The sequence below is a fragment of the Prionailurus bengalensis genome, chromosome C1 (assembly GCF_016509475.1).
Source record: "Prionailurus bengalensis isolate Pbe53 chromosome C1, Fcat_Pben_1.1_paternal_pri, whole genome shotgun sequence".
In the NCBI taxonomy this organism is placed as follows: domain Eukaryota; kingdom Metazoa; phylum Chordata; class Mammalia; order Carnivora; family Felidae; genus Prionailurus; species Prionailurus bengalensis.
In genome coordinates, this window is record NC_057345.1 from 98,527,230 (window position 1) to 98,553,559 (window position 26,330).

The 26,330-nt window shown below is 36.2% G+C and overlaps 1 protein-coding gene across 1 annotated transcript in view; it reads left to right on the plus strand.

Moving 5' to 3' along the window:
* Positions 1–212: 212 nt before the first annotated feature.
* The window catches only part of SYCP1 (synaptonemal complex protein 1), a 117,647-nt gene continuing 91,529 nt past the window's right edge, over positions 213–26,330 (plus strand). The window contains 9 exon segments of the mRNA XM_043575924.1: positions 213–554; positions 3,517–3,601; positions 3,780–3,823; positions 4,009–4,065; positions 5,405–5,569; positions 6,254–6,321; positions 15,307–15,380; positions 24,608–24,666; positions 26,108–26,177. Of these exon segments, the coding sequence (XP_043431859.1) occupies positions 369–554; positions 3,517–3,601; positions 3,780–3,823; positions 4,009–4,065; positions 5,405–5,569; positions 6,254–6,321; positions 15,307–15,380; positions 24,608–24,666; positions 26,108–26,177 (808 nt within the window). The 5' untranslated portion in view covers positions 213–368.

Sequence of the window (26,330 nt, forward strand, 5' to 3'; positions counted from 1 at the left end):
CCGAACCCGGAGCTGGGCGATATTTTGATTCTGGCCGCCCGTCCCCCCCCCCCCCCCCCCACCCCTCCCCGGCCCCTCGTTGGTAGCTGTAGCCCTCTAAGAACCTAAGGTAGTTCTCGCGGCTGGGTGATGCAATTTACCAGGGCCGGTGGGGGCAGAGCTTTCTTTTCTGGGGTGGGAGTTTCTGGCTTATCTACGGGGCCAGCGTGGCCATTGGCGGTGGGGGGGTGGAAGGGAACAACTGCGGGGTGCTTTTACTTTGCCCAGTGATGTGACGCTGCAGACTCACATTGTGGCAAAGGGTACACCTGCTCCTTGACACAGCATTTATTGTGCAAACGTCGCCTTTTGAAATAAAGAGGGTATTAATGAAACCATGTAAAACGCTTTCCCTCCCTCCACCCCGCCCGCTGGGGCAACAGATTATTACAACTGGAAGAGAGAAAATGGAAAAGCAAAAGCCTTTTAAATTGTTCGTACCACCAAGATTAAGTAGCAGTCAAGTATCTGCAGTGAAACCTCAGAATTTGGGAGGAGATTCTAATTTCTTCAAGGTAAATTTGCGTATGAATCTTGATTTGAATATTCTTCAGGTAAAGAGGCACGGTGTACTTTCTAACTGGTAATATTGTATAATTTTATTTGTACATTGTATAATTTGTTTTTCAGTAAGTGTGGCCTGATTTGCCCAAGAATTTTTATTTTTAATTTATTTTTTTAATCTTTTTTAATGTTTATTTTTTATTTTTAAGATACAGAGAGCACTAATGGGGGAGGGGCAGAGAGAAAGGGAGACTCAGAATCCGAAGCAGGCTCCAGGTTCCAGGCTCCCAGCGGTCAGCGCGGAGCCCCATGCGGGACCTGAACCCAGGAACCCTGAGGTCATGACCTGAGCCGAAGTCGCTCAATGGGCAGAGCCACCCAGGCGCCCTATTTTTGATTTTATTTTAGCCCAAGAATTTGTAAACAGATTTATTTAAAAATTTAAATCCCATTTACTTGATATACAGTGTTATATTAGTTTCAGGTGTACAATACAGTGATTCAGCAATTCTGTACATTATTCAGTGCCCATGAAGATAAGGGTACTCTTAATCCCCTTCACCTATTTCACCCCTCTCTCCACCACCTTCCCTCAGGCTTGTTCTCTATGGTTATGAGTCGCCTTCTTGGTTTGTCTCTTTTTTCCCTGTAGCCTCCTTTGTTTTGTGTCTAAAATTCCACATAGGAATGAAATCATAGGGTATTTGTCTTTTTCTGACCGACTTATTTCGCTTACCACTATACTCTCCCAACTCTGTGCTTGTCGTTGCAAATGGCAAGCTTTCATTCTTTTTTTTATAAATCAGTACTATTCCGTTGTATATCTATAGCACATCCTTAATTTTTTTTTTGATGTTTATTTTCGAGAGAGACAGACAGCGCAAGCCGGGTAGGGGCAGAGAGAGGGAGACACAGAACCTGAAGCAGACCCCAGGCTCTGAGCTGTCAGCGCAGACCCCGACGTGGGACTCGAACCCACAAGCTGTGAGATCGTGGCCTGAGCCAAAGTTGGACACCCAACCGAGTGAGCCACCCAGGCACCTATAACACATCTTCTTTATCCACTCATCTATCAGTAGACACTCGGGCTGCTTCCATGGCTCGGCTATTGTAAATCATGCTGCAGGACACATAGGGGTGCATGCATCTTTTCAAATTAGTGTTTTCATATTCTTTGGGTAAATACCCAGTGGTGGAATTACTGGGTCATAGGGTAGTTCTATTTTTATTTTCTGAGGAACCTCCATACTGTTTTCCACAGAGGATGCACCAATTTGCATTCCCACCAGCAGTGCACAAGTGTTCCTTTTTCTCCACGTCCTCACCAACACTTGTTTCATGTGTTTATGGTTTTTGCCATTCTGACAGGTGTGAGGTGATACTGTGATTTTGACTAACATTTCCGTGATGATGAGTGATGTTGAGCATCTTTTCATGTGTCTTTTAGCCATCTGGATCTCTTCTTTGGAGACCTGTTTGTTTCATGTCTTCTTCCCATTTTTTAAATTGGATTATTTGGGTTTTTTACTAGTATATATATTTTGGATACTAACCCTTTATTGGATATGTCATTTGCAAATATCTTCTCCCATTCAGTAGGCTATTTTTTAGTTTTGTTGATTGTTTCCTCACTGTGCACAAAGAAGCTTTTTATTTTGTTGTAGTCCTAATAGCTTATTTCTGCCTTTGTTTCCCTTGTCTCAGGAGACTTGCCTAGAAAAATGTGGATATGGTCAGTGTCAGAGAAACTCCTGCCTGTGTTGTCTTCCAGGATTTTTAGTACCCAAGAATTTTGAATAGTATTGCTTTGAATGAATAATGAGCATACTTAATGTTTGCGAGCATTGTTCATTAAAAAAAATAATCACTGTTGCCATAGAACTCTGGGTACATAATGGGTCCTAATTTGAATCCTCTCTCTTGGAGGCAACTTATAAGACATGTACATTGAAGTAGCAAGATATAAAAGTATATTCAGAGACTATTAGGATCAAAAAAATAAGAAAATTTGGACAAATATGTCAATATACTGGTAAAAATTAGTGTCTGACTAAGCTTAAAATTTGGCTTTGAGCTTCCTGCTTGACAGGATAAAAAGAGAAATTCATTTCTGTAGTAGAGTTCTTACCAGAAAGGGGGAATCATACCAAGTTTCTCAGGCAAAACAGCTCTTACTACTAAATTATTTTAAAAATTTCTCTGTGGAACTTTATATTGGAGATATAAATATCTCCAATATTTATAATAATATATAATCTATATATAATATATATAACATGTAATAATATAATAATAATATAATTATGACCAATAATACATAATATTTATATACTAAATATATAAAATGCTAAAATATTTTAATTTTATATGCTGTAGAAAAATTTCTATGTCTGTATAGCTAAGAGGATAACATTAAAATGCTATTCAGTGAAGACAACTCTCAATTCTCTCAAGGGAAAGATAATGAAATTGAAGAAGACTAATATATTAAGCTAGTAATTAAAATTACTGTTACTTTTGGGGTGCCTGGGTGGCTCAGTTGGTTAAGTGCCCAACTTCGGCTTAAGTCATGGTCTCATGGTTCATGGGTTAGAGCCCAGCACTGACAATGTGGAGCCTGCTTGGGATTTTCTCCTCCCCCCCCGTCCCTCCCCCCACTCATGCTTTTTTTTCTCTCTCTCTCAAAAATAAATAAAAATAAATAAACTTTTAAAAATAAAATAAGATTTTACTGAATACTTCCAAAATGTTATTGTGAAATTTATAGTTTAGCTTTATCTTCTAAGTCAAAAAATTTTTGCTTTCTTATATAGCAAAACCACTTGATATTTTAAATACTGTATATACATGAAAGGATTTACAAATAAAGTCACTTTTTCAAGCAGATGTATGTTCCATATAAAACTACATATTCACTCCTAGTTACCAGAGTGATATGGAACAGTATGTTTAAGAACTTCTTTGTGTTTCTAGAGTTTCAACAAATGTATTGAAGATGATTTTGGCTTTCCATTTGCAATGACTAATCTCTCCAAAAATGGGGAAAACGTTGATTCAGGTAAGAAACTGGAACAGCAATACATCACTATACGTATAAGCATTTTTTATATATACATTGTTAGATATTGAAAATGTAAGTATTATATTGATAGCCTTGACATTAAAGCTAGATATAATACTTGACCTAAAAAATAAGGTGTTGGCATACTTAATATCAGTTGTCTTCTGTCTTGCAGATCCTGCTTTACAAAAAGTTAAGGTTTTGCCCATGCTTGAACAGGTCAGTTAAGTATAACGTACAATACTATAACATATGACATGTTTAGGTCTTGAGTTGCTTGTTTGAAAAAAGGAAAAAAAATTCTTTATTTGTTGGATTACTAGCCTTCAGTATTTAATTGCTACTATTTGGAAACTCTCATCAGAAATATTTTCTTACAGGAAACATTTATTCGTTTTTTTTAGGTTGATAACTCTGACAGTTGTCACTACCAGGAAGGACTAAAAGACTCTGATTTTGAGGTCAGAAGTTTTCCTATCCATATTCAATTTATTGTAATTGGAGTATCATTTATTGTTATTTGTTTATATTTTTCTTTTGAAGCTTCTAAAGGATTAAAATTTGGCTAATGTTTTAAGTTATACCCTTCAAAATCTTTTTCCCCTCTTTGTTTTTCTTTTAAAATTATTGAAACACTAGGCTTCTGTATTTTCCTGGGTTATACAAGCAACCATCCTTTAGGAGAAATTTAATTTTAAAATATAGCAAGAATAGAAGAGGGGCTGTGGCTACAATTTCATAGGCTCAGCTTATGAAAAGGCTGAGAATCAAGTCACTATTTTACAAATAAAACTAATAGGTATGATTGTTTGGCTGGTTTGCTGTCTAAGGAGTTTTTTTTTTAAAGGCTCATTTATTTTGAGAGAGACCACAAGCAGAGGAGGGACAGAGAGAGAGGGAGAGAATCCTAAGCTGACAGCACAGAGCCTGATAAGGGGCTTGATCCCGTGAAATGTGAGATCATTATCTGAGTCTGGTGCTTAACTGACTGAGTCACCCAGGAGGCCCCAGAGCATGTGACTCTTAAACTCAGGGTCCTTAGTTCAAGCCCCACATTGGGTGTGGGTCTACTTTAAAAAAAAAACAAAACAAAAAACCAACAGAGGGAAACTATGGCCTGATAAAATGCTATATGTTTGTTGCTGTGATTATAGCATCACAGAATTTAATATTCATATATTTTGATAACAGAGCTAATCAGAAAACAGAAATAAATATGATTTAAAAAATACAAACTCTGGCATTACCTTATAATGTTGAAGTGGATAATGAAGGAAATCCAAATAAAATCTAAATAGAACCTGAGAATAAAAAAAAAAAGAAACTGCGAATAAATGAAAGCTAGATCTTTTGTTAACTATATTTTTTGTCATTATATTTTAAAATTCTTGTCCTTTAGGTAATCTTCAAACTGTATAACCAAAATGTTTTAAGACCATGGTAAAAATTTATAGATATCATGTAGAGGGATTTACTCTAGCTTTTAATCAGCGATACTCTCTCACTGATTAAAATATTTCCAACTTCTGACTTAGGTACATTTTGAAGGTATATGATTATACTCAGTGGGTATAACTTAATCAAGTGACCAGTAACTTTAGTAAAGTAGCTAATACTGCCTTAGTATTTTAAAGAATTAATGTAGCTTTCAGTATGATATTAGGGCATAATTTGAGGAGAGATTTATTGTCAACTAGTAAGGTACTATTAGTCTTGGATATTTTCAGTAGGCAGCTGTAGTTTATTAATTGTTCATAATTTTAGTGTAACCAATCTTTGAAAATCTATTTGTTTTAATAGAATTCAGAGCCAATGAGCAGACTGTATTCAAAACTGTATAAGGAGGCTGAAAAGATCAAGAAGTGGAAAGTGAATATAGAATTTGAATTGAAGCAGAAAGAAAATAAGTTGCAAGAAAATAGAAAGATAATTGAAGCACAGCGGAAAGCCATTCAAGAACTACAGGTATAATGAGATTTGGAATTGAAAATGTAGTGTAGTAGATTTTGTCATAATAGTATTTAAAATAGAGTTTTTCTGTGGTGTGGATTTTAAGGACAGTACTTTTTTTTAAGTTTCAGCGATACTGCATTTCAACTTTAGGATGAACACAGAAGACAAGTTGTACAGAGCTTAATGCAAATGATTAGGGAAATAATAAATTACTTTAGATAAAGATTGATTTAATGATTCTAATTATAGACTTTTAATTTTTTAATTCCTATTACTGATGTTCTGTTTGAAATAAATGTCTTATTAATTGGAATATGATATTGGTGGTTAAAACTGTATTTGAAACTATTGAGCTTCAGTTTTGTGGCTTAGTGAAAGAAAAAGGTTGAGAAAATGCACCATTGGGTTAGGACAAAAATAAGACATCATTTAAAAATGTTTAGGGAAGATAATATTGCATTAAAATATTGTTGGATACTTTCTGGAGATGATTCAGCAAACTTGATTTTAGATCTGTGAAAGTGAGACTGTATTCTTATGGGAAAATCCATAAGTTGTGACAAAAAAACTTTTTTGTGTGCAAAAAAGTTTTTTACACTTCTTAGTTGTTAGCAAAGAAATGCTGCTTAATAATTATACTCATGTTTATTTTCCTAAGCAAAATGTGATGCACTGTTCTTCTGTTTTGTAAATTAGTTTGAAAATGAAAAAGTAAGTTTGAAATTAGAAGAAGGAATTCAAGAAAATAAAGATTTAATAAAAGAGTAAGTAATCGTTTAATGAATCGTTCTCTCTAAATTTTATTCCAGATTTATTAAAATAATTTCCAGAAATGTATTGAACACTTTCTATTATGTATTATATACAGAATTTTACCTGAGTACTGTGGGAGAAGGAAGACATAGTTATTCTACATTCTTATGTTTGGCAAACAGTGGTCACTGACTAATAATTTTTCACTTTCTAAAATGTCAGGTAGAAAAAACCATTAATTGGGTGTCAAAAAGGTATCTGATAATTTTGAATCTACAACTGCCTATGTATATTGTCTACCTTTCTGTTGTAGTATTTTAGGTACAGTATTTATAGTGTAAATAGTATAATAGTATAGTAAATAGTATAAATAGTGCTCAATTTAGTTCCAAGCTAATTCTCACTCTCAAGTTCCTGTTTTTGTCTGTGGCCTAATGATTGTTTCATGAACATTAGCTTTAAATTTTAGAGTCATCTTTAACTTTTCCTTTTCTTTGTTCTAGGCAGTAGCTAAGCCTTATTTTATACACTCTTACCTCATCCTCATTCAGATTATATCATATACAATTTAATAGAAACATATAATTATTTAATTCATCTGCTAAATAGATATTGAATAGTTAGAATGTAATGTATGGGTCCACAAAGAGTGCAAAACTTTCTTATTCCTACTTGCTTGCTAAATATGGTTTTAGAAGACCTATCACCTTGTCAGTGAAGTTGCTGATAAGTGAAAAGGGCTCTTAATGACAAATTGTTTTAGCCCAAGTGAAAGACAACCTGTGGAGGTGCCTGGCTGGCTCAGTTGGAAGAGCATGTGACTCTTGATCTCAAGGTCATGAGTTCGAGCCCAATATTGGGGTTAGAGATTACTTAAATAAATAAACAAACTTTAAAAAAGGTAACCTATGACTTCCCAGATCAAATTGAAATATTATACTTTAATTTTTTCTCTGCCTACTTGAGGTTTGGCTATTAGGGAGAAGAGAGAGTGAAGAGGAAGTTTCTGACATTGTGTGCCTATTGTGTATTTTGTACTTACGGTCACTTTCGTAGGGTATGTGACTGAGTTCCTACAGTATCTTACTGTCACCCTAATACCAGTATTTGATAACTTGTGAGCTTTCTTAAGTTTGCTGTTACCTCCATTAATGAACATGTGTATTTTTGTTAATACTGTGACTGTTTAATTGCATAGTATAATGTAACGTAGTGTAGCGTGACATAGGAGTTACACCATTTTTTTGAGGTGAGGGGTAGTTTATTTTGGATGGGATGTCCTTCTATTTTAAGCACTTGTTTGAGTTGTGTGTCAGTTTTGCCCTCAAATGCTGAATTGTCATTTGTCATCTGAAAGAACCTTGACGTTTAGGTAAGAGCTTTGTCAAAATGTTGGTGAGAAACAAAGTTGCGCTTAAGGTCCAGTGACTTGATTATTGGATGACAGACTTAATATAAAGTTGCTCAGGACCAGCCTATTCACTGGTCATGACTTTCTAAAAGGGATATAGATTTGAAAGAGACTTTGGGTATTTCAAAACCATATGCCTGGCCTGTAGTAGAAGTTTAAGTGGGAATGGACACTTTAATTTATTGACAGTTTTGAGCAGGAAAAGACTTTTGAGATAGTTTAGATAATTTGGGAGGGATTTTTTTTTTTGAGTGGAGTGCAGGACCTTATATGTGATTTTATTTCCATATATTAGTGTCTCAATTTTCAAATTTCAGCAGTCAAACCTGAAGCATCCACAATCACATAATTCAGAAATTACTTTAAAAAGCAGCATTTGGGGGCGCCTGGGTGGCGCAGTCGGTTAAGCGTCCGACTTCAGCCAGGTCACGATCTCGTGGTCCGTGAGTTCGAGCCCCGCGTCAGGCTCTGGGCTGATGGCTCGGAGCCTGGAGCCTGTTTCCGATTCTGTGTCTCCCTCTCTCTATGCCCCTCCCCCGTTCATGCTCTGTCTCTCTCTGTCCCAAAAAAATAAATAAAAACGTTGAAAAAAAAATTTAAAAAAAAAAGCAGCATTTGTCAGACTCCTATCTGGGATTTGTTTAGATAATTTGATGAATTAAACCCTTATCAAGCCCTGTGGCATGCATGTGATAGTGATAGTTATCAGAGAAGAGAAGGCTTTCTATAGATGAGGATGTCCAAAGGACGAATAGGAATTAACCAGGAGGAGAATTAGAGGTTGCGACTCTGGCATTTTGTGACAAGCTAGAGTTTTGATTTTATCTTGAAGTGGGGTGGGAGGGTAGGGCTGAAGAAGAGTGGGCTGAAGAAAGGCTGATTGGCTATAGCTATGGCTCCCTTCAACAAGAATAGTTTTATTTTTTAAGTATAATTTAAAATCTTGTGTATCCAGTTAAGATTTCATTTTGTAAGAGAATTTTGGTTCTAGAAAAAAAAAAAAGATTGAAAATTGCTGCAGATGGTCGTTTTGAAGCCAGTGAAGGGTTTTCAGAATTCTAAAATTGAGCCATTGTGAATACAGAGTAGACTTGAAATATTTGATTGGATGATTGCTTGTATATGGATGTATGGCTAGTTTTATACCAAGCTGTGCTGCTCAAAGGGTCTTTGTGGTTTGGGGAGCGTATTGCTAAAGACACTTTTGTCCTTTACCTCTCACCATAGATTAGCAGGAAGAGGCTGAAGTTGTTTTTTCAAACTGTAATTGAAAAATTAGGTTTATGGTCACTTGTTCTGATTTTTACAAAACCTCTAACAAAAAAGACCCTCTCTAGACCAGTGGTTCTCAAATTTTAGCAAGCATCTAAATTATCTGCAGAGCTTGTTAAAGAATATACTGTTTCCTTCCCCCCCCCCCCCCCCCGAATTTCTGATTCAGTGGAGTAGGGCTTCAGAATTTGCCTTTCTAACAAGGGATGTGGATGCTACTGGTCCAAGGATCATACTTTGGGAGCTACTGCTCTGTACTAGAGAACAGTCACAGGCTTTAAAAATAAAACAAACCCACCTTTTCTCTGACTGGCTTATTTTTCTTAGCGTTATACTCTCTAGATCCATCCATGTTGTTGAAAATGGCAAAATTTCATTCTCTTATGACTGAGTGATAGAATGTTCCATTTGTGTGTGTGTGTGTGTGTGTGTGTGTGTGTGTGTATGTGCATACACCACATCTTCTTTATCCATTCATCTATCAGTGGCCACTTGGGCTGCTTCCATATTTTGGCTATTTTAAAGTTGCAATAAATATAGGACTGTGTATATCCCTTCAAATTAGTGTTTTTGTGTTCTTTGGGTAAATACCCAGTAGTGCTATTACTGGATCATATGGTAATTCTGTTTTTAATTTTTTGAGCAACCTCCATACTGTTTTCCACAGTGGCTGCAATAGTTTGCATTCCCACAGTGCATAAGGTTCTTTTTTCTCCACATTTTCACCAGCACTTGTTGTTTCTTGTGTTTTTGATTTTAGCCATTCTGACAGGTGGCATGATTTTGATTTGCATTTCCCTGTTGATTAGTGACATTGAGCATCTTTTCAGGTGTCTGTTGGCCATCTGTATGTCGTCTTTGGAGAACTGTTTATGTCTTCTGCCCATTTTTAAATTGGGTTACCAGGTTTTTTGTGTGTGTTGAGTTTTATAAGTTCTTTGTATATTTTGGATACTAACCCTCTATCAGATATGTCATTTGCAAATATCTTCTCCCCTTCAGTAGGTTGTTTTTTAGTTTTGTTGATTGTTTCCTTTGCTGTGCAAAAGCTTTTTATTTTGATGTCCCAATAGTTTATTTTTGCTTTTGTTTCCCTTGTCTCAGAAGACACATCTAGAAAGATGTTTTATGGCTGATATGCCTGTGCTCTCTTCTAGGGCAATCAACAAAAAGAAATAAAAGGCATCCAAATTGGAAAGAGTTTTATGATTTTAGGTCTCACATTTAGGCCTTTCAAAAATCCATTTTGAATTTGTTTTTGTGGATAGTATAAGAAAGTGGTCCAGTTTCATTCTTTTGCATGTAGCTGTCCACTTTTTCCATTACCATTTGTTGAAGAGACTTTTTTCCCATTACATATTCTTGCCTCCTTTGTTGAAGATTAGTTGACCACATAATTGTGGGTTTATTTCTGGGTTTTATATTCTGTTCCCTTAACCTGTGTGTCTCTTTTTGTGCCATTACCACAGTTTTGATCACTATATTTGTAGTAGCAGTTGAAATCTGGAATTGTGATACCTCCAGCCTTCACTCCTGTGGAATTTAAGAAACAAATGAACAAAGGAAAAAAAGGCAAACCAAAAACAGAGAACAAACAGATGGTTACCAGAGGTGAGGTGGGTGGGAGGTGGGTGAAATAGGTAAAGTGTATTAAGAGTACATTTATCATGAGCACTGAGTAATTTCCGGAATTGTTGAATCACTGTATTATAAACCTGAAACTAATATAACACTGTATGTTGACTACTCCTGAATTAAAATAAGTAAAAACATTTTGAAAAAGCAGACAAAAAACCACACTTGATTTCAGTGATTTCTTAGCTTTTTCATTTATTAGATTATTGAAAATGTCAAAGGATATGGTCTATGTAATAATCTTTTGCTTTTTACTAAACTAATATGTAGATTTAAAAACTCAAAAGTTTATTTTTATTTATTTTTCAGAGAGAGAGCATGCCCATGCAAGTGAGAGAGGGGCAGAGAGAGAGGGAGACAGAATCCCAAGCAGGCTCTGTGCTCTGAACACAGAGCCCAGTGCAGGACTTGAACTCATGGACAGTGAGATCATGACCTGAGCTGAAATTGAGATCCACACTTAGTGACTGAGCCACCCAGGTGCCGCTAAAAATCATTATTAATGAGAGGCACCTGGGTGGCTCGTCGGTTCAGAGTCCGACTTCAGCTCAGGTCATGATGTCATGGTTTGTGGTTTGTGCTGCTGTCAGCACAGAGCCCACTTTGGATCCTCTGTTCCCTTCTCTCTGCCTCTCCCCTGCTTGTGCTCTCTCAAAAATAAATATAAAAACACCCCAAAAATAATTATTAATGATTAATTTGTAACAGTTCATTTCTATGGAAAATTTATAAGGTGGAAAATTATATCTAACTGTCGAATATATGATTACTTCATGTTATCTAGAGGTCTTTTTTCCCTCTTCTTTCTTTTTTAAAAATTTTCATTAACATGTAATGAGATTTGGAATATATAAGACTACATTGTATTGAACTTTCTAAAAAAATTTATTGGTATAATTTATCTATGACATTAATTTTAGGTATGAAACATAATTATTGAATATATGTATAGCAAAATGACAGCAAATATATTCTCCCATTTAGTAGGTTGTCTTTTCATTTTGTTGGTAGTTTCCTTGGCTGTGCAGAAGCACTTACTTATTTTTGTTTTTTTATTATTATTTTTTAAATACTGATCATGTATTGATTCAGTTGTCATGGCTTTTTTTAAATAATTACTTTTAACGTTTATTTATTTTTGAGAGACATGGAATGCGAGCAGGGGAGGGGCAGAAAGAGAGGGAGACACAGAATCCGAAGCAGTCTCCAGGCTCTGAGCTGTCAGCACAGAGCTGGATGTTGGGCTCAAACCTACAAACCTTGAGATCATGACCTGAGCTAAAGTCGGTGCTTAACCAACTGAGCCACCCAGACACCCCCAGAAGCTTTTAAATTTGATGTGGTCCCACTTGTTTATTTTTGCTTTTGTTGCCTTTGCTTGTGTCAAATCCAAAAAAATCATTTCTTTTTTTTTTTTAAATTTTTTTTCAACGTTTATTTATTTTGGGGACAGAGAGAGACAGAGCATGAACGGGGGAGGGGCAGAGAGAGAGGGAGACACAGAATCGGAAACAGGCTCCAGGCTCTGAGCCATCAGCCCAGAGCCTGACGCGGGGCTCAAACTCACGGACCGTGAGATCGTGACCTGGCTGAAGTCGGACGCTTAACCGACTGCGCCACCCAGGCGCCCCCAAAAAAATCATTTCTAAGATTGATGTCAAGGAACTTACCACCTATGTTTTCTTCTAGGAGTTTTATGGTTTCAGGTCTTATGTTCAAGTCTTTAATCCATTTTGAGTTGATTTTGTGTATGCTTTAAGATAGTGGTTCCATTTTCCCAGTGGCATTTATTTATTTCAAACAATTTTTAATGTTTATTTATTTTTGGGAGACAGGGAGAGAGCACGAGCAGGGGAGAAGCAGAGAGAGAGAGAAAAACGCGGAATCAGAAGCAGGCTCCAGGCTCTGAGCTGCAGCACGGAGCCCAACACAGGGCTCAAACTCACGAACTGTGAGATCATGACCTGAGCCCAAGTTGGATGCTTAACTGATGGAGCCAGCCACCAAGGTGCCCCTTCTCAACACCATTTATTGAAGGGACTCTCCTTTCCCCATTGTATATTCTTGGCTCCTTGGTAATGAACTCACTGACCATATATGCATGGGTTTGTTTGTTTTGTTGATTTATGTGTCTGTTTTTATGCTAATACCATACTTTTGAAAAACTTTTTAAATTCCAGTTAGTTAACATACAATGTAATATTAGTTTCAGGTGTACAATACAGTGATTCAACACTTCCATGCAGTACTTGGTGCTCATCCCAACAAGTGTACTCCTTAATCCCCGTCACCTATTTAACCAGTTCCCCCCTCCTCCCAGACTGTTTTGATTACTCTAGTTTTGTCATACAGTTTGAAATCAGGAAGTGTGATTCCTCTAGCTCTTCTTTCTCAAGTTTGCTTTGGCTCTTTGGTGATATCATACAAATTTTAGGTTCTGTATCTGAAAAATGCCATTGAAAATTTGGTTGGGATTGCATTGATTCTGTGAATTGTTTTGGGTAGTGTGATATTTATAAGAAAAATATATTTGGTCATTCAGATGACCAAATCTGTATTTCTCATATAAATATATATACACACACATACATACATACACACACACACACACACACACATATGTGTATATATATATATATATATATATATATATATATGTATGTATATATATTTGGTTTTCATCCACCATTCCTGGCTCATAGCTTCCAAAACCCTTGGAATTTCCTAAGTGCTAAGAGTGACAAAAGTATCTCTTATTATGTTAATGAGATGACTTTTGGAACCTACTTAAGGATGAGGTTGGCTGCCAGGAGAACCCACCATGTGATTAGAGGGTTGGAACTTACAGTCCCTCTCCACCCCTACCCCCCCACCTTGGTAAGGGGAAGAGGGTCTGGAAGTCGAATCTGTCATCATTAACAAATGATTTAATCAATCGTGATTATGTAACTTAGCCTCCATGAAAACCCAAGAGGACAGGGTTCAGGAAAACTTCGAGCTTGGTAAAGAGATTTGAAGAGAGTGGTGAGCTCAGAGAGAGAGCATGGAAGTTCCCCACCCTTTCCCCATGCCTGTCCCTATGCATCTCTTTTATCTATTTCTGACTTATATTCTTTTATAATAAACTAGTAACATGGCAAGTGAATTGTTTCTCAGTGTTCAGTGAGCTGCTCTAGCAAATTAATTGAACCTAAGGAACCTCAGATTTATAGGCAGTTTGTCAGAAGTACAGGTAACAATCTGAGCTTGTTACTGGTGTCTGAAAACTAAGGAGTGAGTCATGGGAATTTTTTATTTATAGCCAGTTGGACAGAAGTGTAGGTAATAACTTGGGCTTGCAACTGGTCAAGTAGGGCTGGGGGAACAGCAGTTTTGTAGGACCGAACCCTTAACTTGTAGAATCTCAAGTGGGGCTGGGGGAACAGCAGTTTTTGTAGGACCGAACCCTTAGAATCTGAGGCTATCTCCAGGTAGGTAGTGTCAGATTGAATTGAATTGTGGTACACTCAACTGGTGTCCCAAGAATTGCTTGTTGGTCCCAAGAATTGAACCGCTGCCCCTCCACATTGGAATTGGTATTAGGACCCATTTAGGTAATGTGGACATTTTAACAATATTCTTCTAATCTATGAGCATGGGATATCTTTCCATTTATTTGTGTCTTCAATTTCTTAACGTATTATAGTTTTCAGTACACAAGTCTTTAATTTCCTTGGTTAAATTTAATCCTAGGTATTTTATTCTTTTTGATGCAACTGTAAATGGGGTTGTTTTCTTAATTTCTCCTTCAGATAGTTCATTATCAGTGTACACAAATGCAGCTGATTTTTGTGTATATTGATTTTATATCCTACACACTTCAATGAACTGGTTTTTTAGTTCTAACAGTTTTTTGGTGGGGTCTTTAGAGTTTTCTCTATATATCATGTTAAGAGTTTCTTTTTCCTTTCCAATTTGGATGCCTTTTTTTTTTTTGATACCTTTATTTATTTTCTTGCCTCATTGCTCTGACTAGTTCTTCTAATACTATGCTGAATAAAAATGGTAAGAGGGGGTATTCTTGTCTCGTTCTGATCTTAGAGGAAAAGCTTTTGGCTTTTTACTGTTGAATATGATGCAAGCTGTGTACTTGTCATATATGGCCGTTATTATGTTGAGGTACATTCTCTTTATACCCAACTTTGTTGAGAGTTTTTATCACAAATGGATATTGAATTTTATTAAATGCTTTTTCTTCATCTATTGAGATGATCAGAGGTCGTCTTATTCATGTAATGAAAGGCTAGTCAGAAAATTACCTGTTTACTGTTTTGAAGGTAAGACAGCTAGAGTATATGTGGGGTAATTAGTAAATGAAAAGCCCTACCCTCTTTTCTCATATTTTTTCTTCTGCAAATCTAGAACTGTTTACTGAAGGGTTATTGATAGCTACTTGGATAGAAACTTGTTAAGGAACTATCCTTTTTACTTTAAAGGGAAGCAGTTACTAAATCATCTTTGCTAATAGTGTAGTCAACCCATTTTTTTTTCATATAGTCATTTATGAGGGATGGGATATATATATTAAAGTATTATAAGACTTTCTTCAAAAATTATAAAAATAATGTTTCATAACTTTTATATATGATTTTGCTTTGAGATCAGATTGCACTTACACAGACTCTTTGCTTTCTTTCAGGAATAATGCTACAAGGCATTTATGCAATTTACTCAAAGAAACCTGTGCCAGATCTGCAGAAAAGACAAAGAAATGTAAATATTTTTCTTGTTTTATGTGATTTTCTCAATTTGTTATTTAAAAAAAATTTTTTTTTAATGTTTATTTTTGAGAGAGAGACAGAATGGGGGAGGAGCAGAGAGAGAGGAAGACACAGAGTCAGAAGCAGGCTCCAGGCTCTGAGCTGTCAGCACCTAGCCCAAGCCCGATGTGGGGCCCAAACTCACAAACCGTGAGATCATGACCTGAGCTGAAGTCGGATGCTCAACCAACTGAGCCACCCAGGCGCCCCGACAACATATTATTATTTTAATGGAGAAGGGAAGAAATTGTTTTTTCACTTTTTGGAGCCAACTTTGATTTGAACAAGTTACATGTGCCTCATACCATTTCTTTGCATAAGTAGTAATTTGATTCTCAGTTCTTTGAGCTTTTAAAGCTCGAAGTTTTTTTGAAAGATAATTTATTTCAAAAGCTATATATCTGACATTTGTAGTTCTTATTTCAGTTAAAATGTGATCTTGAGACTAACCTTTCTGTCTGGAACAACCAGCATATTGAATTTTGATGCATAACCATGTTTATAATAGAAACTACTGGTGGAGGGCTATGCTGAAGGCATAGTACTTAAGAGTAGTGCAATATTTATTTCCTATCTAAATAGAATTCTCAAGTTTCTCCTAAAGAAACATGCTTTTAAAATATTCAAATAAGGTTGTGGTATATATATGAAAGTACACCTTTTCATTGTATGCATATTTTGATTTTACTTGTAGGAATTTTTTTTCATTTTGATGAAAAACAAATTTTATTTTCAAAAATAATACTTTCATCTTTGTCATTATTTTCACACTAGCTCTACTTTGTTTCTGCCAAGAATCTATTAGGATATACTGTCTATCTGCTTTTTCAGGATAGCTAAAATTTTAGTGTCACACAGCTTATTGCTTAAGAGCCTGGGCTTAAGGGTTAGGTTGCTGTCTACTTGACCTTGGATAAGTTATATAATCTCTGATCCACTGTTTATTGGTTAATAAAGTGCCTCTTAGTGTTGTTTTGAGAATTAAATTTGTTAATAAATATAAATTGCTTGTAACAGTGCAAAGTGCTCCACCCCTCCTCCTCCCTCTTCTTTTTTCTTTTTCTTCTTTTCCTCCTCCTCCTCTTCCTTTCCCTTCCCCCTCTCCTCTTCCTTGTCCTCTTTTCTTTCTTTCTTTCTTTCTTTCTTTCTTTCTTTCTTTCTTTCTTTCTTTCTCTTTCCAGTATGCACTATTGCTAGTGTTTTTAATTCTTTGTCCCTGCACATAGTACTTTGCTTTTAGAACTATATATATTTTCCAGAATGTAGTGTACCACTACCATCTCCTCCACTGCATCCTGTTTATTCAACTTTCAATATTAGCTTTCCCATCTATGTATAAAAAATGGTGAAAAGTATACACTGATGGGTGTAGAGGGATGGTGTGTTGACTGCTTTGTAGAAAGTAACCTGGGCCATAGAGACAAGGCTGCTAGGTTTTTTTTTTTCTCTGTTTAGTTTTATGTTCTCTAAGTCAGAGATAGATGGTGGGAGAGGTTTGAAGAATCTTTAAAAAGATTTTTAGGTGATTTCTTAAATGAACCGATGAATGTATCTTGATATGATGTGTAGATCGTTTTTTCCTATACAAAGTCTTTACACTTATTAATGTAAACTCCATCTAGATTCTTCCTGAAGTCTTTCCTTTTGCTATTGGATTTTTCTGTCTCATTTATTCATTCACCAGCTTTTAAAGTGTCTACTTTGGGTCATGAAATATTCTGAATGCTGAGGAAAACAGCAATGAACAGTTTCTGCTTTTAAGGAGGATACATCCTAGTGGAGGGACACAGACCATAAACAAATTATATGTTGGGTGATGGTAACTACTTAAGGAGAGAGTGTTTTGGGATAGGGTGATTGGGGAAGTATTTTAGGGACCCTAGTAAGTGTGTGTGTGTGTGGGGGGGGTGAGCCATGTAGTTATTTTGGGAAATAGTAAGTGCAAAGTCCCTTAGATGAAAGCCTGTTTAATCTTTTCAAGTCAGTGAGGCCACTGTGCTGTTACCTTTCGTATTTCTGCCTTGTATATGTTTTTCATCTTTTTTCTTGTGTGCCATTCGGGAACATTTCTTCTAATCTCTCTTCTAGTACACTAATTCTCTTTTTAGCTTGTTCTAGTTTGTTTTTTAATTCATTAGTCGAAGTTTCAATTTTTGTTATTGCATTTTCTGGTTTTGTATATATTATCTGGTCTTAAAAATATCTGTAGTGTCACTTTCTAGACTTTCAGGTTTGTTGCTGAAATTTTTCTTTAACATAAAGTTGATGGACAATGTTACATTAGTTTCAGGTGTGTAACATTGTGATTTAATATGCGATGTTCACCACTAGTGTTCCTTGCTGAAATTTTTAAGTTCAGCTTTTTTTTATCTCCATGAACATAATAAATTAAACATTATTTTATTAAGGTTTTAATAAAGTTTATTAAAGGGGTCTATTCTGGTGTGTCGTCCTCTACATTCTACTTCTTGTTTATCTCATTGTGTATTTCATTATCCATGATTATTTGCTTGGGACCTAGAATGGTGTCACATTTTCCTGGTTCTTTGAATGTTGAAAAGTTTTGATTATATCCTGGACATTTTGAAATTATATGTTGTGAGAATCTGGGTCCTTTTAAAATCCCCAGGACAATGTATGTTTGTTTGTTTATTTTTTAGCAGTTTGTCAACTCCAGATCAGATCACAAGTTCTATCTTGCCTTTTGTGTGCTGGGTTCCAGTATCAGTTCAGTTTTCAAAGCCTTTGGTATACTGCTCTGGCTCTGTTTCTTGTATGCTCCACTCAAGATTAGGTCTGGGATGTGGGTAGTGGTTTATATTGGAGTTTAGTTTTCAAAGCCCTTGCTGTATTTGTTTTGGGTCTGTCTTGTACATGTATATTCTCTCAATTTTCCCATGGGACTCATAATTTAGGTAATCCTCTTTTGGAGCTGTCTTTAAGATTTCTCCCCCATGCTCAGCCTTGGGCCCATTTTCCCTGCCCGTTGGCTGTAAATGTGGAATTTCTTTTGGGGTTTTGTATGTCCTTGCTGCCATGGCTGCTACTATTCCACTACTAGGGCCATTTTGGGGACAGGGCTGTGAGGGGAAAAAAAAAGAAAAAAATCAGGATTTCCTCTTGCTGCTCATGTTTCCTGTTACAGTTCTGCTGGGGCCTTACACTTTGGCTACTGTTAGGAGGGAAGATAGGAAAAAACCTAAACAGGAAACTCACCTTCACATGAGTCATTTCTTTAAGATTTTACTTTTTGTCTCCAATATATCTGCCTTTGCTTACTTTTCAGAGTCCTAAAGTAGTTGCTTTATGTATTTCATTCAGGGATCTTAGCTGTAAGCAATGGGAGAGAAAAGCTATAGTGGAATTACTTCATCTTGACTGGCACTGGAAGTTGGTTTGGTGTTTTTGAATTATAACCCTCAATCTATTCTTGGCCTGATTATGTTTTCATCATTATGTTTTTAGATCTTTGATTCCTTTAAGAATTAAAAGATCCTCCAGATTTTTAACTGTCTGCAGTAGGAGAGTTGGTCTGAATTACTTAGCTATTACCAGAAAACAGAGTCCTTGATGCTTTCCTAAAATATAGACCAAATCATGTTACTGTCTAATTCATTAAATGGCTTTCCATATGTTTTTTGGTGGATAGCATGGTGTTTGCCACTTTCCCATATATAGAGGCTCATGGAGAACCGCTTGTTACTCCCTAAACAGATTATGCTTCTGAGCTTTTGAATGTATTTTTTTTTATTGACTGATCCTATTTCCTTCATCTCCTTAGCTCGTATTTGTCCTTCAAAACTCAGAATAAATGTTACTACTCTTGGGAAATATTCCCCAATTTTGTAGTCTGATTTAGATGCTCCTCTTCTTTGTATACCTTTACCATGTACTGTATTTATGAATTCCCTCAACAAATATTTGAGTGTCTACTACTATATGCTAGACATCTCACTGCAAGCTTAAGGGCAAGGGATCATATCTTAATTCAGTATAGTCCGTTCTTTAGACAATGTCTTTCAAGATAGTAGGCGATAGATTAATAAAAAAAGAACAAATCTGTTCTTAGATGCACCTTAAAAAAAAAACCCTTTAAATGGCTGTTGCACACTGAATGATATTGAATTATTTAGCCTGCCATTCGAAATACTGCGTTAGCTTTTTTTTTTTTTTTTTTTTTTTTGTAGCCTTAAGTCCTAACCTAAAGTAGTTAGTGTTTTAGTGTTGGGAAAGACTTTGAAGCTTTTGTAGTCTACTTACATTTCCATTGATCTACTTTCCTTTATAGCATGTCTAACCAAGTGGTAGTCTTTTTTATGTTTGAATATATTCAGTGATGGAAACTCACTAACCCCAAGATTGTCATTTAAGGACAGCTCTTTATTTTTATGTTGAGCTGAAATCTTGACATAGTTTCTGTCTTCTTATTGTAGCTCTCCTTAGGGCATGTGGAAAAAGTCTAAGTCATTTTTTATGTGCTATCTCTTTAGATCTTTAAAGCTGGCTTCTTGTCCTTTTTGAATCTTGTCGTTAGCCTAGACATTTGAAGATTCTTAAGTGCTTTTGGCATTTTGGTTGATCTGTTGAACATCTTTGTTACAGAGTCCAGATCTGTCTGAGGTAATCTAGTTTTCTAACTTAACCTGTGTAAGGGACTATTTATTGTCTAATTGTAGGTGTCTTTAATGAACTCTAAGGTCAGTTTATTTGATAGTCACAATGCATTATAGGCTTAGTGAGTTCACTATTAATTAAAACCTTTACATTTTCTTTTTTGCTTTATTCTTTGCATGTACATTTACATTTTTGGATCCAGATAGCATTCTTTGCATTTATCCAAACTAGATTTAATCAGGCACACCTATGTTTATTTTTTTAATTTTTTTTTTAGTTTTTAAAAAAAATTTTTTTTCAACGTTTTTTAATTTATTTTTGGGACAGAGACAGAGCATGAACGGGGGAGGGGCAGAGAGAGAGGGAGACACAGAATCGGAAGCAGGCTCCAGGCTCCGAGCCATCAGCCCAGAGCCTGACGCGGGGCTCGAACTCACGGACCGCGAGATCGTGACCTGGCTGAAGTCAGATGCTTAACCGACTGCGCCACCCAGGCGCCCCTGGCACACCTATGTTTAAAAAAAAAAAATTTTTTTTTACATTTATTTATTTTTGAGAGACAGAGACAGAGCACAAGTGGGGGAGGGGCAGAGAGAGAAGGAGACACAGAATCTGAAGCAGGCTCCAGGCTGTCAGCACAGAGCCTGATGCTGGACTCAAACCCACAAACCATGAGATCATGGCCTAAGCTGAAGTCAGACGCTCAACCGGAGCCACCCAGGTGCCCCCAGGCACACCTGTGTTTTAATCATGTCCCACTACTCACTAGCTTTGGGATCCTGGAAAATAACATAATTTTCTGTCTCACAATTTCCTCATCTGTGAAATGGGGGTAATCACAGTTCCCTAGATCTATACCTAGATATCATGTGTATGTGTGTGTGTGTGTGTGTGTGTGTGTGTGTGTGTGTGTGTGTTTGATCATTATAATTCACAGTTTTGTCAGTACAACCATTTCCATCTGTACCGGTCTTTTTTTTAGCTCATGAAAGCTTTATGATATCTATGGGCACTGTCTGATTTTTGTTTGGGCAATACTTGTTTGTTGGCCTTCAGTTCTTCTTTTCTCTAATTGTTTTAATATTTTCCCCCTCATCCTGTTTGTTTCTTATATTTCCAGTTTGACTTTTGAAATATCAATTCTGTACTGTTCTGCCTCTAACCTGTAATTCTCTTGTAGTGTCATCCAGTTCATTGCCCCTTTCCTCCTCATTTATTTTTCTATTTGATTTATCCCATTTCTTGCATTTCTCTTGTGGCCTGTTCTGTCTTTTATCACTGTATCTTCCTCTTTCATTGACCATATTTTCTTGGTTCTGTTGAGGATACTGGATAGTTTTCTGAAATCTTCATCTGGGTTCTCTAGATAGACTTTGTTTTCAGAGATAGGTTATTCCTTTTAACATCTCTCATGTTGTTACCTTTCCTTTGTTTGACAGTATTTTTTTGTAGGCCTCATGTGGGTTTTCTCACCATATATGCCATTGAAAAAAGCAAGAACTATCCAGACTAAATAAACTAGGTGATAAACTGACTTTAGTCTGGATTTACCTCCTCTGGTTTAGTGGCTGAATCCTCTTTTTATATTTACAGTTGTATGTAAATATACATACATACAAACTGCAGTTTGTAAAGTTTTCACCTTGTGTGACTCTGCCCCTTCTGGCTGGTTTTCTGATGCTCTGATAAATGTAGAAACTATGATTCTGCATAATTGTAATCAATAAACTGAAACATGCATAACACTTTGATATCTTAAAATATAAAAAAATCTTAATTTTTAATATCTTAAAGCCTTGATGCTGCTAACATAGAAGAAACATAATCTTAGTTAATTTGGGAACTTTCCCCCTCCCCCTGGGGTTGAATCTAAATTTGGAAGTTCCCATATTGTACCATGTGGTAGAGAAGGACATTTGTTATCCATGGAGACTTTTCTCGTTTCGACTGGTATTCGGTAACTGGTCCACATAGGTTGCTGCTGAGTCCTCCCTCATTTCTGTCCTCAGGGCCCATTCATATCTGCTGGTTCTCTGTGCTTTGTCCCACCATGCTCAGTTGTATCGGGTGTTGCAACAAGGGTAATGGAAGCTGTGTAAAGCCCTATCTGCCTAGATATACTTCACAGGCATTTCTTCTTAGGTTTTGTCATCTTTCTAGAGCCCTACTGAAGAAAAAAGTATAGTCTCACTCTGCTCTTGGTTGGCCCACACTCGCTGGGGGTTTTGTGGTCCTCAACACCGAGGCTTAGTCTGGTGAGTGTAGAGGGCTCCAGAACCTTTTCTTAAGTGTCTGCCAGAACCTACCAAGCTCTCTTAGCTTCCCCTTCTAAAGGCTTTTTCCCACAAATTAGTAAATTTTTCTTTGACGTAGAGGATGAGAATCTTTGTTCTGACTCATATATTTAAAAAAACCTAGTGTTTATGTCCTGAATCCTTCCCTTAATCCCCAATCTGGTGTTTTGAAACCCAAAGAGTTTTTCTTTGCTTTTGTTTGAATCATCTCTTCTTTTCTAAATTATTTTTTAAATGTTTATTTTTGATAGAGAGAGAGTGTGAGTGGGAGAGGGGCAGAGAGAGAGGGAGACATAGAATCTGGAGCAGCTTCCAGGCTCTGAGCTGTCAGCACAGAGCGTGATGCGGGGCACGAACTCATGAGCCATGAGATCATGACCTGAGCCGAAGTTGGATGCTTAACCGACTGAGCCACCCAGACACCCCTGAATCATTTCTTCTTTAAGGCAGTAAATGCTGAAAGATCTAGTTGCCCAAACTGGGGCAAAGCATGTGTGTGTGTGTGGGGGGGGGGGAGGAGGGGTAGAGTGTGAAGGGAGAGGGAAGGAGGGTAGTAAAGAGAAGGGAGTGAAATGGGGGGTGGGGAGATAGATCAATGGATAGATAAATATCAAGAAGAAAAACAGAAAATGTAGGGTTATATTTTTACAATACTACATTACCACATTGGAACACTCAACAGCTACCAGAGTCCCTACTTTGTACTACCTATAGGGTCTTGCTTCTGACAACTGTAAAGTATATCTATACCTGTTTATGTTCTTTTCTGTAGTTTTATTTAATTTCCAGTACTTTTCTATTGGAAGAATGGCTGGATGGTATCTTGGAAGTACTAATGGTATTGGTAATGGGAAAATTGGAGGTGTTGGCAGTAGAATGCAGTTCTTTGGCACGAATCATTTCTGAGGAATAGAGATGTGTTACTAAGTGTGTAAGTAGTGAATATAAAACAGAATAGATGGAGTGAGAAGTATGAACTATCTTTCTGTTCAAATGCTGATATATTCTGCCTCTATTTCCTTAAATTTTCCAGCCCTTTATTTCCAGCCCTTTAATATTCAGATAAAATTGGTTCAGTTCCTGTTTCATATGCTGTAAGTCCAGAGCTTTCTCCATTATTTTTTAGGGGTTTAGGACACCTGCATTCTTCTAAAGATAGTTCATGTACCCTCTTTTTGGTTATTTGGGTTCCCATTGACAGCTGCTATTCTCTTGTTTTCAGGTGGTTACTGAGAATCTGGGACTAATACCCTCTTTACATTTTTTTTTTTTAACGTTTATTCATTTTTGAGACCGAGAGAGACAGAGCATGAATGGGGGAGGGTCAGAGAGAGAGGGAGACACAGAATCTGAAACAGGCTCCAGGCTCTGAGCTGTCAGCACAGAGCCTGATGCGGGGCTCAAACTCACAGACTGTGAGATCATGACTTGAGCTGAAGTTGGACGCTTAACCAACTGAGCCACCCAGGCGCCCCTACCATCTTTAAATTTAACATGCTTTAATGTAATGCTGGTCTCATTTGGGGGGATGATAAAGGAACAGCCACGTTGTCTGTTACTGCTTTGTAATTAAGGTACTGCCTTCTACCTTCATTCCCCTCAGTATAGCTAGAGGGAATCATTGCTCAGGTAAAAAAAAAAAAAAAAAAAAAAAAAACACCCAGAAAAATAAAAAGGTTGTAGAGGATTTATAGGGGATTTCTCTCTGGAGCCACACCTATTCTTAAACCTCAAGACATGAAGAGCAAGTTTATCTTCCTTTCTGCCTCCTCTGAAGTAGAGCAAGAGATCGTAGGCTTTGGTTTTCATGTGGACTCTATGAATCATAAATATACACAGGAGAAAGTACTTAATAGAATAATTTTTAAATCCCTACTCATTTTAAAGGCTAAAACTGTAAATATATTTTACAAAGTTTGAATAAATTCATGGGTAGTAATTCGGTAAAAGAAAATTAGAACTTTTGAGGTTGAAATAAAATCATGCCTTACTATGCCTTGCTGTGCCTTGCTGTGAGACTACTATGAAGTAGCTTATTTAAAAAAACTTGTTACTTGAAGTATAGTTGACATACGACGTTATGTTAGTTTCAGATGTACAACATAGTGATCAACAATTCTGTACGTTTGATACTATTTTCAGAGACTCAGGATATACTAATACATTTCACTAACAGAATTTTAAATATTTTAATGTTTTCTTGAGGCATTTGGAGTATTATTGGCATTATAATCATTTTAAAATTTAATTCTGAATTATTTTATATTAATAGATGAATATGAACGGGAAGAAACTAGGCAAGTATATGTGGATCTAAATAATAACATTGAGGTAAGTCGTAGTGAAAAGTTAAATGTTCTAAACAGAGGCATTTAAAAAAAGCGTTTATTTTTGAGAGAGAGAGAGGCAGAGAGCGAGCACACACAAGCAGGGAAGGGGCAGAGAGAGAGAGAGAGGGAGACACAAAATCTGAACCAGACTCCAGGCTCCGAGCCTTTAGTGCAGAGCCTGATGTGTAGGACTCAAACCCATGAACCATGAGATCATGCCCTGAGCTGAAGTTGGACGCTTAACTGACTGAGCCACATAGACACTGCTAAATAGAGACATTTCTAAGCAAATTGAGTGATAGCTACAAAGATATATGTAACTCTTCTTGATAAAAGGATTATTATTTGTTGACATAGGATTATATCCAATAAGATTAAGATTCTGTACTAGGTGTGTTAATGTTTTGTTATTCAGTGGCTTTTGAATTTACATGTTAGTGACACTATTTAACTTAATTTATCAAATATGTATTAACTCTGTGTCAGAGACTGTCACATTATGTTACATAACCATTAATTTGAAAAAAAAAATACAAAGTATTACTAATGTGTCTGGTTCCTGCTTACCTTTCTTATCCCTCTTGTTTTCCACTTTGCTTTTTCAGGTATAGTCATTCTTTCTTATGTTTCTCAAACTTGTAACCTCTTTATGATCTTGGTTCTTTGACTTTGTCTAGAACTTTTATGTCCAAGATTTTATGAGAACTCTTAAGCTTCATTCTCCTTTTTAATTATCCCCCTTACTACTTTATCTAAAATACCTTTCCTTTCAGTTTTTCTCTATCTCCTCACCTTGTTTAACTTTGCTGAAAGCCACATGACATTTATTTGATATAGATGTATATGTAAGTATTTTCCATTACCCTGGAATATAAATTAGTTCCCTATCAGAACCTTGTCCTATATCCTAAGTGCCTAAAACAGTGGCTGGCACATGGTAGATACTCAGTAACTATTTATTGAACAAGTAAATGAATTCGTACAAATCTGCAAATCAGGATTTGTTGAATCCTGAATGAACTTAACACTGCTAGATGACGTAAGTGTTAATTTGGACTCTAATAGGAGGGAGACCTCACAGAGGTTACACTTTAGTGGGGGGAAGACAGAAATTAAGTAAACAAAAAAATATGTAAAATTATAGACTTTGATATGGGCTATTAAGTAAATGACTAGAATACCAAAAATCATTTTGCTGCTGTTTGGTAGTATGTAACATGTCTCCAGTGCATTTAAGCATCTGGGAAGCTAATTTAGTAGGCACTATTAATACATTTTTAGTAAGCTATTTAATTATTACAAGTTATGGGAATTTCATTATTCAAAGTTGAGTGGTTTTATATCTAGTGATCATGAGACAAATTTATTAATATTTTCATAGTTTGAAGAACCTATTTAAAAAATGTAAGTATGATTCTTAAAAGTTAAATTTTATATTTCAGAAAATGATAATAGCTTTTGAGGAACTTCGTGGGCAAGCTGAGAATTCCAGATTGGAAATGCATTTTAAATGTATGGATCCTATTTAATTTTATATTACTCTACTGATGTTTATAAAAAATATAAATAAATAAAACAAAAATATATAAAAATATGTAAATATAATAAAAAATTAGATTCCTTTAATGTTTTCCTAGCTTCAGCTTGATTCCTCAGGTCTTTTAA